An 18,012-nucleotide genomic window follows, 5' to 3' on the forward strand; every position below is an offset into this window, starting at 1 on the left:
ATTCGTTATATGATCATCTATTTTAAGAAGTTGTTTTGGAGTGAGGGTTGAGAATATTACCAATATGGGCATCGCTATAAATAGATATTGTGTTAGGATGAAATCTCGATAAATTAGGCAGTATCTAACCTAAATTCAACCTAAAAGATATTAGGTTTGTTTTGGAATAGAGAATATGGGTTGTTTCCGTTTTCGGTTTTGGAAATTTTATTATTTCCGGCAATTGCCTTAAAACTTTTTGGGTAATTTCCTGATTCATTTTAGCAACTTAAATCCATTAAAAACTGCATTCATTCTACACTCACAACCCCAACTACATCTCACATTCATCTCTCACGTTTCATTCCCACTTTACCTTATTTTTCCTCCGCACTTCGGCCTCACAGCTCCCTCGAAGCACTCTGCTTGATGGAGCGCCACGTGCCTCAGCCTTTGCCGAGGAATTCTACCCCGAAGCAACCCCCACCCCCTCAAAGATAAACCAGAGCACCACCTGCGCCCAAAACACTGGAATTCCAATTTTCATCTTGAGCGCACCCCGTGCCTATCCCAGGCTAAAGGTGAGCGCACCCTGCACCCAAGTGTCTGGAATTTGAAACTCAACAGAGCGCAGCCGCGCATCCCGTCAGGCATACCTTGAAGCACTGCATACCGACCCCTGTGGGCACCAAAAATTTCAAGTTTTCCAAAGGTTGTTCCGGGATAGTTGCAGCTATTCTAGAGAGTAGTTTTGTGATGACTTCTCCAATAGTAATTGATAACCCGTAAAAATAGTAGAATCCTAAATATTAATGTTAACAACACTAATACGTAATCCTACCGTTCTTACGTTTAAATCAATTCTTCTTACTCTCAAAACATAATCATGCAATATAATGAGTAAGGATTCGTCCACTCTTAACTCTCTAGACTTAAATCGAATTCAACTAATCAAACCCAAAAGGAACAATGGTGAGAATAATGATTTGATGTGAAATTTCTATACTACCATTCCCAACACAAGAACAATAATAACAATAAGACATAATTAAATTAAAATGAAATTAAAACTAATTTAGAACTAAGATTGTGAATAACTAATTATGAATTTAAGACAACTAAATCTAAATAAGAATTTAAACAATAATTTAAATTGAAATGAAGAACTAATACTTTATTCTAAAAACTAAATATGATTCTAAACTAACTAATTGAATGAATGTAAAAAGACTAGATCTAGATCTATCTTTTTCTAACCCTAAACTCCATTAACATTAGCTTCCTAACCTAACTGCCCTTAATAAAGAGTCAAGTTTTTGTTTTTATACTTTGAGATCCAAAAATCGTGCATGGGCTTGGAGCCATGTTTTGGGCCGGAAAATCGGGCCCAAAACCCAATTTCTTTAGTCCAAAATGGGCTCTTCAGCTGCAGTTAGCTTTGACAGATGTTTTGTCCACTTTTGCTCCTCTGATTGGGCCAAGGCTTGGACCATTAAAAAGCTCTTTCCGAGCCGGTCGTTTTGACATAAGATACTCCCAATTCTGAGGTCTGAGTCCAAAGATACAGCCTTCGGAAGTTCTGCTGACTTGTGCACTATTTTTGCCCGTGTTGACTTTTCAGCTTTTGACCGAGCTTTACAAAGGCTTTGTCTCCTTGAATCTTGGCCTTTATTCACAAAACTCCTTAGCAACTGACCTTTGTTCCTTTATCTCGCTAAAGTGGTACATTTCTGCACATAATGGAGTTTGAAGCCTGAAATGCATAAAAACACGTAATCAGTATTAACTCTTAATTATTACTCACATAATTAGTCTAAAAGTATGATAGTTAAGGGGTTAAAACTATAGTTTTGGGCTCTTATCAGTAATACCGGAGCAGTCTTTCGAACACTTGTTGGGGAGCGAGTCCTATAGACATTGGTTCCGCGAGAGGATCATGCAGTTCAGATGGAGGCATCTTCTGATAAGTGAAGACGACTCGTATTCACCTAAGCTTACTGAATTTTTCTACAATAATGTTAAGTTCTATTGTAACCAAGATGGAGAACAAGAATTCTCCATCACGGTTGATGACACACCCCTAGAATTCAATAAGTATGTGGTAGCATTAGTTTCGGGAATACCAATAACTGATCTTATTCACATGTGGGGATATATGACCGATAACTCATACCTCTATGACTATACATATTTCCATGAGTATTATGGGGGAGGGGTATTTCGTATAATGGACCAAGGGCGTTACAACATAGCCCTTGGTAGCCTGTCCCTAAATGTAGGCACCACCATGTTATTCATCCTCATGAATATTCTAGGGAGTGGCGTTTTATCCGCAAATAGTACCGGGTGGACGCGTTTTCCTTGCTTTAGCTAAGGGACGTCACCGATATGACATTCCCCGAGTATTAGTGGCTAGTCTTAAGAGAGCCTAAAGCATGCGACATAAGTATCTTCTTATGCCTATTTTGGTTTGCCGCATCATGCTCAGTTGTCTACCTGAATTATGTACCCAGTTCACGGATTGAAAAATGGTTGAAGTCATGAGACCCACCAATTGGGTGGTTTGCTCATTTCAAGTAATGACTTGGCCGGGATGGCAGGTGCAACCTCATTTGGTTGCTCCTTACACCCCATCAGACATAGTAACACTAGACAGATTAGCACAAGTTGACGACACACGGCGGTAGGCTTGGCAAGTTATCATGGCATAGCAGGATGCGAAAGAACCTCATCTCGTTGAAGAGGAAAATGAGGAGGAAAATGTTTAAATGGGAGTGCAGGTAAGTTTTTATTTCAGTTAGTGTCTGTTTATGTCTCAAGCAAATTTGTTTCTCATTAACCCCATTACGGGTGTAACTCTTATAGAGTTGCGTCAGATTTCTTTTCTATATTAGTATGTTATAACCTTGTTTTGCAGATGTTCCGAAATTTCACGCGTTTCAATGGTATTTTCCTACCATCTTTATTTAAAATACTTTGAGGACAAAGCATGCTTCTTGTTTTAGGGGGGGGGCATAGAAACACGTGTAATTAAGGTATCTGTTAGGATATAGATATGTATAATATGCACTTGCTTTCTAGCTAAAAAAAATTCAAAAATTTTAAAAAAATATAAATAAAAAGTATGTTATACACTTAGGAATATTGGTATTTTTTTCTTTCTCTATGCTCTCAATAATCTAGAAGTCTCACGTAGCTTTTGCATTAGAATAGTTTTTAGAAACTTAGGCTAATATGTAGGTAATAATCCTTGCATCTATCTATAAATATATTACATGAGTATCTATGATTGTTGGCAGTAAGTTTCTGAAATCTAGGCTAGAGTACTTATTCTACAAATCCTGTGAGAATATAGCCTAAGGCCTTATATGAGTGAAACATTGGAGAAATGACAAAGGAGAAGTAAAATTCGGATAGAGAAATCACACGTCCACTTCCTTGATCACTATACCATATCCTAAGCGAGAATTTAGGCCCTATTTGGATCGATATAGCCAGAAATTCAAACCTATGAATTATTTTCCGCTAGTCACCCCTCTGAGCCTTTCTTTAGCCTTTCATAAACCACAAATCCTTTACCCTGTTACAAAACAAAACAAAATAAAAAAAAAAAAAATCAACCTACCCAATTCTTTGAATAAGTCTGAGAATAGAGATGAAGAATAGAAAAGAGAAGAACCTTTGAAATCAAGAATTCATTAGTCGTTTCAGATAAGAAAAGAAAGTTTACATCCAAATAAAAATAAAAAAATAAAAAAAAAAAAATAGAATCAAAGGAGTCAAAAGCCAAAGAAAAAAGAAAAATATGGCTAAGGATGGAAACAAAGTGTAGAAGCAAAAGTAAAGAACAAGGGTTTCTCTAGTTTCATAATATGAAGCCTCTATTATCTCAGACTTGTCCTTTTTGAATATTCATTTTCTTCCTTCTTAAAACCATCTCCTAATCCCCACAACACCTAATAAAGACCTCTAGCTCAATTAGGAATAGGTTAGTGTGATAGTAAGTGGCAGATGTATTTGATCGACTCCGGCTTCCTTGTGTGTCATTGAGTTTATAAGGTAAAGCGTGCCCACTGCACAATGGAGTAGCGAAACTTGAGTGGAAAAATCAGAGTGATTTTTGTCTTGACATTTATGTGAGGACCTACTTAAGGACGTTATTCCGATTTTTCAGAAACGGACCTGCTAGTTCATCTCATAGTATTACTCATTGTAAATATGTTTATTCGTAGATGATAGATTATTATGCATATATTAACTTAGGTTTCGACTTGATTATTCTGTATTCATTGCTAGTGAGATGTATAGATAATTGAGACATAGATAAGGAAACAATAGTTTTATTTCTGAGTCGTTGTAGTATAGATGAAGTTTGTGAGTACCTTCACTGGAAAACTCTCACGAGGCTATAACTCGTCCACTAGAGAATTCCTAGTGGTTTAAGGCCTTGTTGCATATGGTCAATGCAATCGCACTCGGCAAAACGAGATTAGTTAGAACTCCATTTTTGGTCACTTATGCTAATTTCTCATATTTGCTTGAGGACAAGCAAAATGCTGTTTGGGGGTGGTTTGATAAGAGCCCAAAACTGTAGTTTTAACCCCTTAATAATACTACTTTTAGACCAATTATGCGAGTAATAAATAAGAGTTAATGCTAATTACGTGTTTTTATGTATTTCAGGCATGGAACTCAATTATGTGCAGAAATGCTCCACTTTGGTGATATAAAGGAGCAAAGGGTTGGTTGCTAAGAAGTTCTGTGATAAAGGCCAAGATTCAAGGAGACAAAGCCTTTATGAAGCCCAGTCAAAAGCTGAAAAGTCAACACGAGCAGAAACAGTACACAAGTCAACAAAACTTCTGAAGACCATATCTTTGAACTCAGGCCTCAGATTTGGGCCTACCTTACGACAAAACAACCAGATCGGAAAGAGCTTTCCAATGGTCCAAGCCTTGACCCAATCAGAGGAGTAGAAGTGGACGAAAAGTCTGCTGAAGTCAAAGCCAGCTGAAACGGGCTCTGTGGACTGAAGAAATTGGGCTTTGGGCTCGATTTTCCGGCCCAAAACATGGCTCCTCAGCCCATGCACGAAATTGTGGATCTAGTCTCCTCCTTTACATAAAACAAGACTTAGCTCTTAAGAAAGAGATAGTTAGAGAATCTAGAATAGAAAGTAGCCATTAAAATAGCTTGTAGATCTAGTTTTTGAATTCAATTAGTTAAATTAATTAATTTCATACATTGTTTTAGATTAATTCTTTGAATCATAGTTCTTCATTGATTAGATAAATAAAATAGTTATTTCTTGTTCATTTCGATTTTGTCATTTAAAATTGTTAGATCTAATTTCAGTTGTTGTTATTCAATTCTTAGTTATTAATTTAGAATTCAATTATTGTTTAGTTAAATTTAATAAAGTTATAATCTTCATATTACGTCTAGATTTAATTCACATTGTAGTATAATTCCCACCATTACTCTCATTAGACTTTGAATAGATTAATCAATCTAGAAAACTTGAATGCTAAAAACTAAGAGTGGAACGAACTTTTTACTCCACTCTATTTCGATAGAATTGAGAGTATAGAAATCTTTGATAGCAACACATAATTAAGTTTAGTTTCACTTGCGTTTTGAGTTTCATCGTTCATTTCGTAGGTAAATTATTCAATTTTACGTATATCAATAAACAAATTAATTTGGTAAATCATGACATGTTCCTGTAAAATTGAAGAAAGCTAATCTCTTCTTGCTTAATTGACCGAATTCATCGAACCATCATTATCTTTATCGATGTAACGAAAGATAAGTACCAATATCCTTATAGAACCCGTGAAATAAAAGCCAACAAAATATTTGTTTTCTGCAATGAAGAGAGGGGTTGGGTGGGGAATCAATTGACTTGTACTCTTCATTTTGTTGAGGTTGAGAACTCGTGGGTTTTGGCTAGCTTTTGGGTGTTTTATTTTTTTTTTGTTAATAGTATTTGAAGGTGTTTTGGGTTTTTAGGATTCCCAATAGAAGTCGAACGGTTTTTTTTAGATTCAAATTTTGTGTTTGAATGATTCGTAGTTATTGCGAATTGGTTTAAAGATTGGGCGTGTAATTGTTTTGTTCTTATTATATGTATCTCGAGAACATCTATCCAATCTCCAGCAAATCCAACGTCTGATGTATTTTGTAGTAGGGACCGACTCGCAAATAATCAAAATATTGGCCTGCCTAGTAATTAATTTTGTGTTCTTACTTAAAAATAGTGCTGACGTGGAGGTTGAAATCCATTATGAGCATTTTCGCCCATTGTGCAATAATATATTTAGATAATGTAGCCAAAAGCCGTTTTCTTTCATTAGAAAAGCTACGCTTCCTCCTTTTCAACCAAAAACCCCAAAAAATGAACGCACTTAAGCTTGTCATACCATATGCTTGGATGCTCCCAGTGGCAAAGCCAGGACTTTGATCGGGGGAGGGGGGGCTACTGCAAAAAAATGTTGGGCATGACTATTTTTCAAAAAGATTATTTGGTTAACATATTATCTTAATTTGCACTATAATCATGATACTATTGATTTAGCAGTGTTGAAATGGTCATGTTGTTGCTCTATTAGTACTTTATTTTATTCGGGGGGGGGGGACTACTGCAAAAAAAAGTTGGGCATGGCTATTTTTCAAAAAGATTATTTGGTTAACATATTATCTTAATTTGCACTATAATCATGTTACTATTGATTTAGCAGTGTTGACATGGTCATGTTGTTTCTCTATTAGTACTACTACTACTTTATTTTATTCCTTAAGTTGTGTGTGTGTGTGTGTGTGTGTGTGTGTGTGTAAGTGAGTGTGTGTGTGTCTGTGTGTGTGTGTGGGGGACATAGCTCTGTCACTAGATGCTCCTCTAACCATTATGAACATTTGGGCTTTGGCAACCCACAAATTACCTTTTATGGTAAAAAAAATAGGAAAAATAAAAGAATAAACCCAAAAATAAATAAGAGAAAAGTAAAGTATAGACAATTAGAAACCTTATCTATAAAAATTAACTAATATAAAACAAACAATATTATGAAGTAACCAATACAAGGCATAATCTTAATTAGTCTCATAAACGGACTAGGTGTAATTGTAATCCAAATAGAAAATTTTCATTTCCTAAACTATTAATATGATTTCGATTTTCAAAAATTGACAAAATAAACTAGCAATAATTGTTTTATTTTCATAAAAGAAAGCAAATGAAGAAGAACCAAAAAAATAAAATAAAGAAAAGGCTTGTACACTCTAATTGTGTTTGCATTGAATACTTAACTTGTAGTCCTCACTAGCTCACCCTAGAATAAATTCCTGGCCCCGCCACTGAATATACCCACTAGATATTTCCTACATTCTAGATATCTCGTAGAAATCTTTATACAAAAAATCCCAAAGACAATCTAAATACCTTTTTCCATTTAAATATCTAGAGATGAATCTTCTAGATATTGGGCCACACATAGACTATTAAACTAGTATTATTTGAGAACCCTCTAGATTTTGGGCCCATTGGACTTAAAACTTGATTTGTAATCAAAATAGTCTTAACTTGGAGAGTTTTGGAGTTGGGCTTTACCCAACGTCCAACACACTGCTCCCCAAATAATGAATTCCTGCCATCTATTATCTATTGCTTACATATATGGTCCTTTATCAATCTGGGCTTATATATATATATATATATATATATATATATATATATATATATATATACTACTGCAAAAAAAAGTTGGGCATGGCTATTTTTCAAAAAGATTATTTGGTTAACATATTATCTTAATTTGCACTATAATCATGTTACTATTGATTTAGCAGTGTTGACATGGTCATGTTGTTTCTCTATTAGTACTACTACTACTTTATTTTATTCCTTAAGTTGTGTGTGTGTGTGTGTGTGTGTGTGTGTGTGTGTGTGTGTGTGTGTGTGTGTGTGTGTGTGGGGGATTTGGGCTTTGGCAACCCACAAATTACCTTTTATGGTAAAAAAAATAGGAAAATAAAAGAATAAACCCAAAAATAAATAAGAGAAAAATAAAGTATAGACAATTAGAAACCTTATCTATAAAAATTAACTAATATAAAACAAACAATATTATGAAGTAACCAATACAAGGCATAATCTTAATTAGTCTCATAAACGGACTAGGTGTAATTGTAATCCAAATAGAAAATTTTCATTTCCTAAACTATTAATATGATTTCGATTTTCAAAAATTGACAAAATAAACTAGCAATAATTGTTTTATTTTCATAAAAGAAAGCAAATGAAGAAGAAACCAAAAAAATAAAATAAAGAAAAGGCTTGTACACTCTAATTGTGTTTGCATTGAATACTTAACTTGTAGTCCTCACTAGCTCACCCTAGAATAAATTCCTGGCCCCGCCACTGAATATACCCACTAGATATTTCCTACATTCTAGATATCTCGTAGAAATCTTTATACAAAAAATCCCAAAGACAATCTAAATACCTTTTTCCATTTAAATATCTAGAGATGAATCTTCTAGATATTGGGCCACACATAGACTATTAAACTAGTATTATTTGAGAACCCTCTAGATTTTGGGCCCATTGGACTTAAAACTTGATTTGTAATCAAAATAGTCTTAACTTGGAGAGTTTTGGAGTTGGGCTTTACCCAACGTCCAACACACTGCTCCCCAAATAATGAATTCCTGCCATCTATTATCTATTGCTTACATATATGGTCCTTTATCAATCTGGGCTTATAAATATATATATATATATATACCCCTCTTCACTTAAGTCCTAAGCAGTTAAAATCAGTTTTTAGCAGTAATCGGTCTAAGAGTGATATGCAGTTAATCGGTGATTAATAGGCTATTTAATTGGTTGAATTTATATTATTATATACAATGTTACAATTATATCTTTGAAATATATAGAATAGAAGCAACAATATTATTAGGTCCAATAACAAAGAAACATTTTAGCAAAACACTAGTTATTATTGTTAATATATCTCATATACATTCGAAGTAAAGATAGCAATTTACAAGTACAAAATAACAAAAATAACATAGAATAACACACACAGACTAAGACACACTATTTGTTCTTAGAGCATTCCCAATGCAAGTCATTATGAAGGGAAATAGGGACTTGTCACCCTTAGAGCATTCTCAATCACAGTTACTATAGAGGGAAATTGACAATTTTCACCATTTTTTGGGAAAAAACCCTTGCCCAATGCGACATGATGTTTTATTCTGTCTCGTGTGTGTGTGTGTGTTTTTTTTTTTAATTTTTTCGAATTTTTTTTCGGACGGAATGTTTCATTATGTCTCGCGTGTTTTTTCGGGTTTTTTTTTAACTTAAGATGGCATGTTTCATTCCGTCCGGCGCGTTTTTTTCGATTTTTACATTCAGACGGAATCAAACATTCCGTCCGAGATTCAAACTCACCTTTGCATTGGACAGCCTCACCTTGCTTTTCACCAAAATGGTAGGAAACAAGGGAAATTAAGCCTACATGGAAGTGAAAAACTCTCGCTTGCATTGGAAATGCTCTTATGGAGCCAAAAACCCTTGGCCAATGCAAGGGTGACACATTCAATAGCTTTTAACTTAGTGGATGAGGGTAGCACTTGCCATAGAGATAGCTACTGAGTTATGAACTTCGGATGGGACCTTTTATTCCGTCTCGCGTCTATTTTCGATTTTTTTTCCGGACAAGATGTTTCATTCTGTTCTGCGAGTTTTTTCGTTTTTTTTTTCTTTTGGACAGGATGTTTCATTCCGTCCAACTTTTTTTTTCGATATTTTTTTATTTTTTACATTCAAACAGAATGCCGAAGTTTTAAAGTCACCTCTACATTGGGCAACCCTTCGTAGCTTTTCACTAGAAAGGTAGCAAAAAGAGGAAATAATCCTAAGTGGAGGTGAAAAGTTGCTGCTTGCATTGGGAATGCTCTTAAACATTAGCCCTTAAGCACCCTAACATGTTGACTTTCCTCAACTAAGTCAGACACACCGAGTTAGCTAATTAGACTCAACTCAATATTCTCTCTCTTCATTGAATCACATACTAAAAAATCCATCGTTTCGTCACAATGCAGCAGCAACCTTCAAAGCTTTCATCATGAAGGTACCTTCATCCTCAAAACCCCACACTTCAAAAACAAACAAAGACCTATTTATCCTCACACCTCAAATACCCATTTTCAAATCACAAGAAACAACAACCTTCAAAGCTTTAACCTCATCTTCAAAACCCCACACTTCAAAAACAAACAAAGACTTATTTCTCCTCACACCTCAAATACCTATTTTCTCCAACATTCATCATTCCTAGGTTATTTCACTTATCTTTCTGTAATTAAAAATACATTTTTTACCCTACAAACAAACAACACTGCCTACAGCAAACAGACAACAATGGAAAAGACAACAGAAAATAGGGGCGAAAAGAGAAAAAGAACAAAAAATAATATACATGTTTACTTGATCACTTCATAGTTGAAGAGGGGAGTTTCAATAGTTGATAACTTGATACTCTCATTACTTCGACGTTATTTTATTCTCATAAGTCGAGAAATCGGTGTTATCAATCAATATGACTGAATATATCGCTAATTGAGTACTAAGGGCCTGTTTGTTCTAGAGGAAATGCTAGGGAAAGGAAAGGAAAAGAAGTGTGGTCCACCTTTTCCATAGTTTTTTTGTTGTTTGTTTGCCCATGGAAAAGAAAGACTGCTTTCCGTGCGGAAACAAAACTAGGGAAATGGAAATGGTTTTGAGCCCATGGTCAAGACCTAAAAATTTTAGGGAAAAAAAAAAAAAAAAAAAAAAAAAAAAAAAAAAAACATGCACAATTTACTTTCCTTTCCATAGTATTTTAAAACTGTTTCCATTCCATTCCATTCCTTTCCTTTCCATAGTGGACCACTTATTTTTTTTCCTTTCCATTAGTTAAAATTTAACAAACATGTCCTTAACTGATAAATCGGTGGAAAACATCTCGCTCCAGTCCCAATAAACGATTACTCACCAATTAAATCCGATTTTAACTACTTATGTCTGAGAGTAAAAGGCCAAAAATAAAATAAAATAAAGAAGAGGGCTTAGGCTGAGTCCAACGGTTTGGTGCTCCAAAATACAAAATCACAATAACACAATGGTTAGTGTTAGCGGGTTGGCATTTAGTGACCCAATGGATATTCCACTGCCTGCCAGTGGGTATGGCGTGTGTGAGAAAAATTAATTGAAATTGTTGGTCGGCCCCCAGTGCAAGTGGTCGTTTACCATATATTTTCATTCCTACCATTTTGCCCCTTTTTCTCACCTCTCTCTTTTTCACCCTCTCCCCTCCTCAAGGATAGAAAAATAATTCGTCTAAAATAAATTTTTGTGGGGCCTTGTTTTGTATCCATCATTCCAAGTGGCGTATAGAACATACGCCATTCCCGCTATAACTTGACCTATAAGTATGCAAACCATGCTACGCATCGAGGTTTTTTTCCCCTAAAGTCTTGAAACCTGTCATTCGAGATCGATAATTAGCATGGTTTTTTTGGATTCTAATTGTAATTACATAGGGGAAGCACATCTAATTTAATATAAGAGATAATTATGTGGAGTTCTTTTCTAAATTATTAATAAAAGAGGGCTTGTTCTAAATTCAGGAAGAAAAATGGAGAATAATTATATAATTTAAGTTACATTAGGGGGGTTCTTCTAAATTATTAATAAAAGGGGGAGAGGTTTCTAATTTTTGTGAGAGAGGTGTTTATAAATTGAGCAAATAGGGAGATTTCAATTTGCCTACTCGATAGTGGAGAGTGGGTTCCTCAAAACCCGGCTATCATATAGTGTAGAGATAGATTGGTAATTTTTTCATGATAGCATTGACCGGTTGACGTATTGATGTTTCATCATATTTGGTGTTTTGCCGCACCATTAGACTTTGCCTTATACTCAACTACAGTGATGCTCTCAATGATGTCATACTTACTCCAATATATATAATTTTTTTATATACGAAAAATTAGGAAAATTAGTAAGAGTTGTTTTTTTTACAAGAAAATAGGGCTTTTGCCACGGACTAAAGCTGTGGAATAATTAGCCACGGTTGCTCTCTGTTGGTATTGTAATAGTTGCTGTAGCATGGGTTGACAATATTTTGCAGCATTTCTCCACGGTTAGAACGCGTAGGTGTTCCCACGGTTTGGACCGTTGGATCAGATTCTTGATTAATTGCGTAGGATGAAGGAGCGTCTTCGTTAACAAAAGAGGAGGCGACGGGGTTAGTGGATCAGTTTTGTTTGATGAAAAGCTTGAATTTGACGAAGAGTAGTACTTAGAATTATGTTTTTATGTTATGATGTAGGCTTCAGTGGAAAGTAGAGTAGAAAACAAAACTTGTCAGTATGAAGAAGGAAAGGGAATTAGTATCACTAAAGAGGTATATATGAATTAATTGAATTTATTGTTTGACACTCTATTTTAATTGTCGAATTGTGTTAACCAGTTAGTTTGATTCATCAGATAGTTGTCGCTAAGAAGCCTTGTAGCGAAAATGGTGGTCAGTGTATTCAAGAGAAACAAATGTACATTTACTTTCTTCATTATCTTAAATAACCATAAATGTGAAATTTTGTTATTGAGTTTTGGTAATCTTGCTTTTATGTGTCGTTGGTTTCAGTGGCACTGTAAGGGCGGTTGTTGCCAAGGAAAATACGAAACCAGTTGAAATGATGACTACCACTGAGGTTTCTTGATTTTGGATATCAAGAAATATTCATCTCCCGTGAGGTACCATCTCTGAACTTATTTCTTGTTATTTGGCCTTGTTTCTTGCTTATCTTTTTTCCCGATAGATAAATGGTATTCATTGACATATCTTACAAATTATATAAAGAAAAATTCTTATGGATGATCACTGAGCAGTTAACCCCCAACCCCCAAAAGTGCAAAGAAATTACATGTAATAGTTACAGTAAATACCCCACTCAAGGAACTACAGCCAAAAAGGACCCTACTTGTTCTCGTTTAGTTAGACACATTCTTTAATGAAAGTGGATGATAAGTGGCACCTATGCCACTATGCTGATCCATACTGTCCTGTTTAATTTAAAAGGATCAGTTAAGCTCGTGGCATGTGCAATCTTTATACCAAGCAAAAAAATAATTGAATCTTTATACATCTTACTTTGATGATGACTTTGTTTGACATGAAAACATTTGGATGGACTCCTCCGGAAGCTAAGTTGCATATGGTATCTGATTACTTCAGTGAATCTGAGGTGGGTCTTCATTCCTGACAGGAAATTTCTCTCTTTTCTACTTGTTAAGCTATAATTTTTCCCTGTTTTTTTAAGCTATATTAGTTCTATCAATCAAAGAAAAACAAAAATTATAGTTACTATTTTCTGGTTGACCTTGTTTTTTGACTGACATTTTTCTTGTTGGAATCGCAGTGGAAGGTTATTGTAGAGGTGCTTGGATCAAACCCAAGACATATCTCCGAGATTTACACACTGAAGCAAAGTAGCTACTACGCCAGTAAGCACCAGTCTTATTTTTATCTTATATCAATTTCTATGAGTTTATTTTTCCTCAATGTGTAATCATCCGAGCGGCCAATTTTTAAGTTGCATTAAAAAAGTATGTTGGCTTGAGCTGCTCCTTTTTAATGGTGCATAGCTATATAAAGATATCCCTATATCTATTGATCCATGATAAAATTCTTAGGCACAGGCTATGTTCTCTTTAGTATCTCCCCCTTTTATTAATCTGTTGCTCAGGGTTGCACATGTTTTGTACGTTTGAGTGTATATCCTGGGTCATATATGAAGGGGTTAGTCCTCCAAATCATTAGTTCTAGGGGTATTGATAAAAAAAAAGGTTTATATTTAGGTTTCTCACTCCTATCGTATCTGTCCATAAAGATCTAAATATTGGAAAGTCGAACTTTGAGGTGATGTTATCAGGTCTTGTATGAAACCATTTCTTCTCTGACTGATTAGTCGATTGATTTCTGTATATCATACTTTTTATCGTGCGTTAGACTCGGTGCTTAAACTTTGATACTTTCTTCTTGTCTCATTAACATATCGTGCGTTATCAGGCTGTTGCAAGCAAGACTAAGACTTTGCATGATGCCTGTGATCGATTGGTATGTCCAATTCATGCTCTGTTAATTCATTCTCACTTTCTCTTTCACCTGTATTTCAAAAGATTGAGTGAGTCGCTTTACAGTGTTAAAAGTGCCTGGGAAAATGGTCTAAACATGAAGTCGAATCACCTGGTCAGGGTCAATGAGACTGAGAATTCTTGCCTTCCTGTTGGATTGCGTGAAGATACCAAACACTCCAACAGGACTCAGCAAGCACAGCTACTGTTTTCCGAAAAGGAGTCTGGGACAAGGGCAGATTTGGTTCTATCCGTCAAGTCCATATACGCGGATTCAGAAACAGTAATAATAAAGGTATTTTGAGAAATTTGTGGAACCTTTACTTTAATGTATGTACTTTGTTGTGGTAGGTTATTGAAGCTGCTACTAAAGGAGGTGTTGCAACTATCAATCTTTGGTTTGTTGGCTGCAGCGCAACTCATGTGGTTTGTGAAGGGCCTTCCATTTGGAGATATCTTGGCCACACAGAAAATGTTGTTACTGTAAGTTCATCTGGCAAGATAATCCCATTGAACATACATTTTTATTGTCTGGATGGTTGGGTGATTCTGGCCTAAAATCTGTAGTTGGTCATTTGCATATTCTGAATTGGTGCACGTATAATGTAAGAGATGTGGGAAATCGGAATCTGTACTTGGCCTAAATATTGTGTTTTTTTTTTTGTTCAGCCACAGTGGATCTTGAAAACGGTGAAGGAGAATAAGTTGCCAAGACTTGTTCACTTGTTTGCTGACCTCGCGAGGCAAGTGTCTGGGATTCTAAAAAAGTTTCAGGCTCGACAGGTATCTTTTCTGATGGTTTTCATGTAGGATGTCTTGAAAACCTTATGATCATTCTCAAGTTTATATTCAACTTGTATGAAGCACAACATTTGTTTGGGCTGGTTTTAACTTTTTAAACCATCATAAAATCGCTTAATGTGGATTGTAAGTTTTTATTTGTCGTAAAATACTTCCTGCATCCTAGAAGAAGTCATCTGAACAAGTGGACAGCTTGTAGTTTACCATAAATCCAATAAAAAAGTAACAAGAAAAGTAAAAGAACAAGAACAAGAATATGAATATGAATATGAATTGGAAACATTTGAAGAGAAAAAAAAAGTTATGGCAGTATGTTCTGTTTCAGGAGACTAATGGGACGGATGGTTCTCAATATGTTATGAGTGTCATGGAGCATCCAATGTACAGTAAAAGTAGAGCAAGCCTTGATGAGAGGCAACAAATTGTGGATTTGGCAAAAGTTGGAGTTCATAATCGTCGGCCTCGCCATATGCAGGTTTGCAATTGTTGATATTCGTTTTTATTTGGGCTTCTCATATCCCCATATTTATTTTTCTAAGTCATGTCCAATTTATATCCCCACCAAAATTCAGCCCTTAACTTATTTTTGTATGGGCTTCATGGCTTAATGTCAGACAATTTGTATTTGAATTTAATATCAACCATGCTCACTGTTTATGTATGTTTTGGTTTGCTGCTCTCCTTTTGTTGAATTTTTTATGTTTATGGCCAACACGCCTCAAATTTGTTCCTGGCTGAACTTGATGAACAATGCCATAGACACGGCCATTAATTACTATGATAGTATAGGGGATTAAGTGTAATTATGGTTCACTAACTCCAGGCAGACCGGGAATAAGGGGGCAAGTCATACTTCTTGCATTCTGCAACAAGACATTATATGTTTTTGTGCTGCATTAATGACCTGATTATTTCTCAGTGAAGTAATGTTTGGCATGCTTAGCATTTAGTAGTTAGGATTGTGCTTTATTCAACAATTTTAACAAAAAAAAACAATATATGACTTATTTAATTATATAATTTATTTTGGGAACTTATGTCGACCTCATTTGAGAATTATTTCGACCTCTTAGAGAAAGGTGCTTAAGTTTTATCTTTTATCATATCCATATCTTGTAACTGTCTCTTACAAGGCTCCAGGTGGTGGCTGGAGGCTTACTTTTTGTTGAATTTAGCTACTCTAAGAAATGATTGTAACACGCATCACTCAAAAATTTGCATGTTAACGTTATAATTGGTGCCACGACGGCCATTGTCACTCATGTCTGTTTTAGATGGCATACAATTTTTGTGGTTATTCATGTGTCTAGTGATGATATGTTTGGGTCTTTCAGAATAAATTATTATATGCATATATTTTCTAATTTATCTTTTGAAGTTGCAACAATAGATGTTTATAACTAACTCTTTTCTAATGGATTGTTGATTGCAGTGAAAAATTAGAGAAGATATTCAAAAATCATTTCCTTACCATATTGTTTCCAATTGATCGATTTGGTGAGATGGGTCCTTCTTCTAGGACATTTTTCAGCAATAATGGGTTTACATGTTTGCAAGTGTTGGATTATATTTATATATTTTATCAGGTATGTTGTGAAAAAGTGTTACCTCATTCTTCATTTATTTATTTATAATATTGGCATGCATCTTATGTGTGATCTTGTTTCTTACTTTACCCTAATTTGTTTCGTTGTTGTACTTTTCTTTTTCAGCAGAACATGACAGGAGATGAATGCTACAGACAACTTTTTTTTTTTTTGGAATATTCATCTCTTTATTTGTTTTTTCAGCAAAGGAATTTTGATTGGGAATGTGGCTTCTTTGTAATATTGTTATTAGGATGGATGGATTATTAGTTGGATTGAAAGACAAAAGTGAATAAAACTATTATAGATATTTTTTTTCTTTTCGTTTTTTTTTAATTTTAAGAAGTTTTAGCCACGGCCAATGTTAGTAGATAACACAAAAAGATGTGTGGCAAAAGTATTTTTACAACGGATTATGCCACAACTTTTATCTCTCACAAAAGTGATTGATACGACTTATGCCACGGTCGAGAGCTGTGGTAGTTGCTACGGCTATTCCCATGGTAATTATCAGTAGCACTTGCGACGGTGTTTATCACAGTCATTCACAGTGGCAAGTTCCTACGGCTTGAGCTGTTGGGTGGACCGTCGCATTTACCCACGGTCATTAGCTGTTGCTAAACATTTCTCGACAGGTTAAAACCCCACAGACTTGCGACAGCCGATAGCCGTGGATAAAGCCCTTTACCCACGGTTTTGGTCCGTGGCTAAAAGTCAGCTTTCTTGTAGTGTTTGATTTATCTTTAGATATATATTATAGTTATACCCTCTCGGCTCTATTTTTCGTGGCTTCACAGAGTCTCCAATATTTTCACAACACTCAAAATCTAATTATGGAAATTTAGGAGAAATCTTACTAGCCTAGACAAAAGCTAGTAGTCTCAAACTAAAACAGTAATGCTAAACCCAACAATTTTATTCTACGAATAAAACTCTTATACTCCCTTCTCTAAATATATTAAACTATTTATAGCCGATTCCTATTACCAAGTTCTCTTAAATCTCACCAGGAGGAGTCAATATACTTCTATCAGTATGATTCTTATTACCAAGTTCACTTAAACCTCAATATACTTTAATCATTATTCAATACTGATCCAAAAAAATATATATATCATCGAGAAAAAAAATCCGAAAAACAGAAAAAATAAATGTAAACAAGATTTAGCAAGTTTGGTTAAGATATATATACAAAACTTCTTCTTGTCTTTGTGTCTTCGTAAGTCATAACCATCTAAGATTAGTCAAGTTATTCCCATGAACTTTCGATAAGAGAAACACATCTACCCAAGGTTTGAAATAAATCTCTGTTTAGTTTTAATTCAAAAACCGTGATTCTTCATACTTTCCTTATGTTGTGCGTAGTGTTTAAATTATGAGTAAGTACTCTGTGTCTAATCACGCTTCTTTGTCGAATAGCTCAAATTGATCATTGAGATTAAGGTGCTTTCATAACCT

The 18,012-nt window shown here is 34.9% G+C and overlaps 1 protein-coding gene and 1 long non-coding RNA gene across 2 annotated transcripts; both read left to right on the forward strand.

Moving 5' to 3' along the window:
• The first annotated feature begins 12,131 nt into the window (after window positions 1-12,131).
• LOC147519401 (uncharacterized) lies at window positions 12,132-13,160 on the forward strand. Its single transcript, XR_015212192.1, has 4 exons — window positions 12,132-12,278; window positions 12,363-12,437; window positions 12,521-12,582; window positions 12,678-13,160. It is a non-coding gene; the product is annotated as an uncharacterized LOC147519401 (long non-coding RNA).
• A 31-nt stretch (window positions 13,161-13,191) lies between these two features.
• On the forward strand, window positions 13,192-16,873 carry LOC147519402 (uncharacterized). The gene is made up of 9 exons (XM_086594128.1): window positions 13,192-13,278; window positions 13,453-13,537; window positions 13,780-13,832; window positions 14,103-14,150; window positions 14,519-14,650; window positions 14,837-14,950; window positions 15,279-15,443; window positions 16,401-16,554; window positions 16,681-16,873. The coding sequence occupies exons 1-8, from the start codon at window positions 13,192-13,194 to the stop codon at window positions 16,401-16,403; spliced, it is 687 nt and encodes a 228-aa protein (XP_086450254.1). The 3' UTR covers window positions 16,404-16,554; window positions 16,681-16,873.
• Window positions 16,874-18,012: the final 1,139 nt, after the last annotated feature.

The sequence above is a fragment of the Coptis chinensis genome, chromosome 2 (genome assembly GCF_015680905.1).
Source record: "Coptis chinensis isolate HL-2020 chromosome 2, ASM1568090v1, whole genome shotgun sequence".
Lineage (NCBI taxonomy): Eukaryota > Viridiplantae > Streptophyta > Magnoliopsida > Ranunculales > Ranunculaceae > Coptis > Coptis chinensis.

Excerpts from the sequence above, each read along its gene's own strand:
- LOC147519402 (XM_086594128.1), top strand. The coding sequence starts at position 13,192 with ATGACTTTGTTTGACATGAAAACATTTGGATGGACTCCTCCGGAAGCT. Across the intron at positions 13,279-13,452 it reads ATTACTTCAGTGAATCTGAG|TGGAAGGTTATTGTAGAGGT; the intron begins GTGGGTCTTCAT and ends TTGGAATCGCAG. Across the intron at positions 14,151-14,518 it reads ATGATGCCTGTGATCGATTG|GTTATTGAAGCTGCTACTAA; the intron begins GTATGTCCAATT and ends TTGTTGTGGTAG.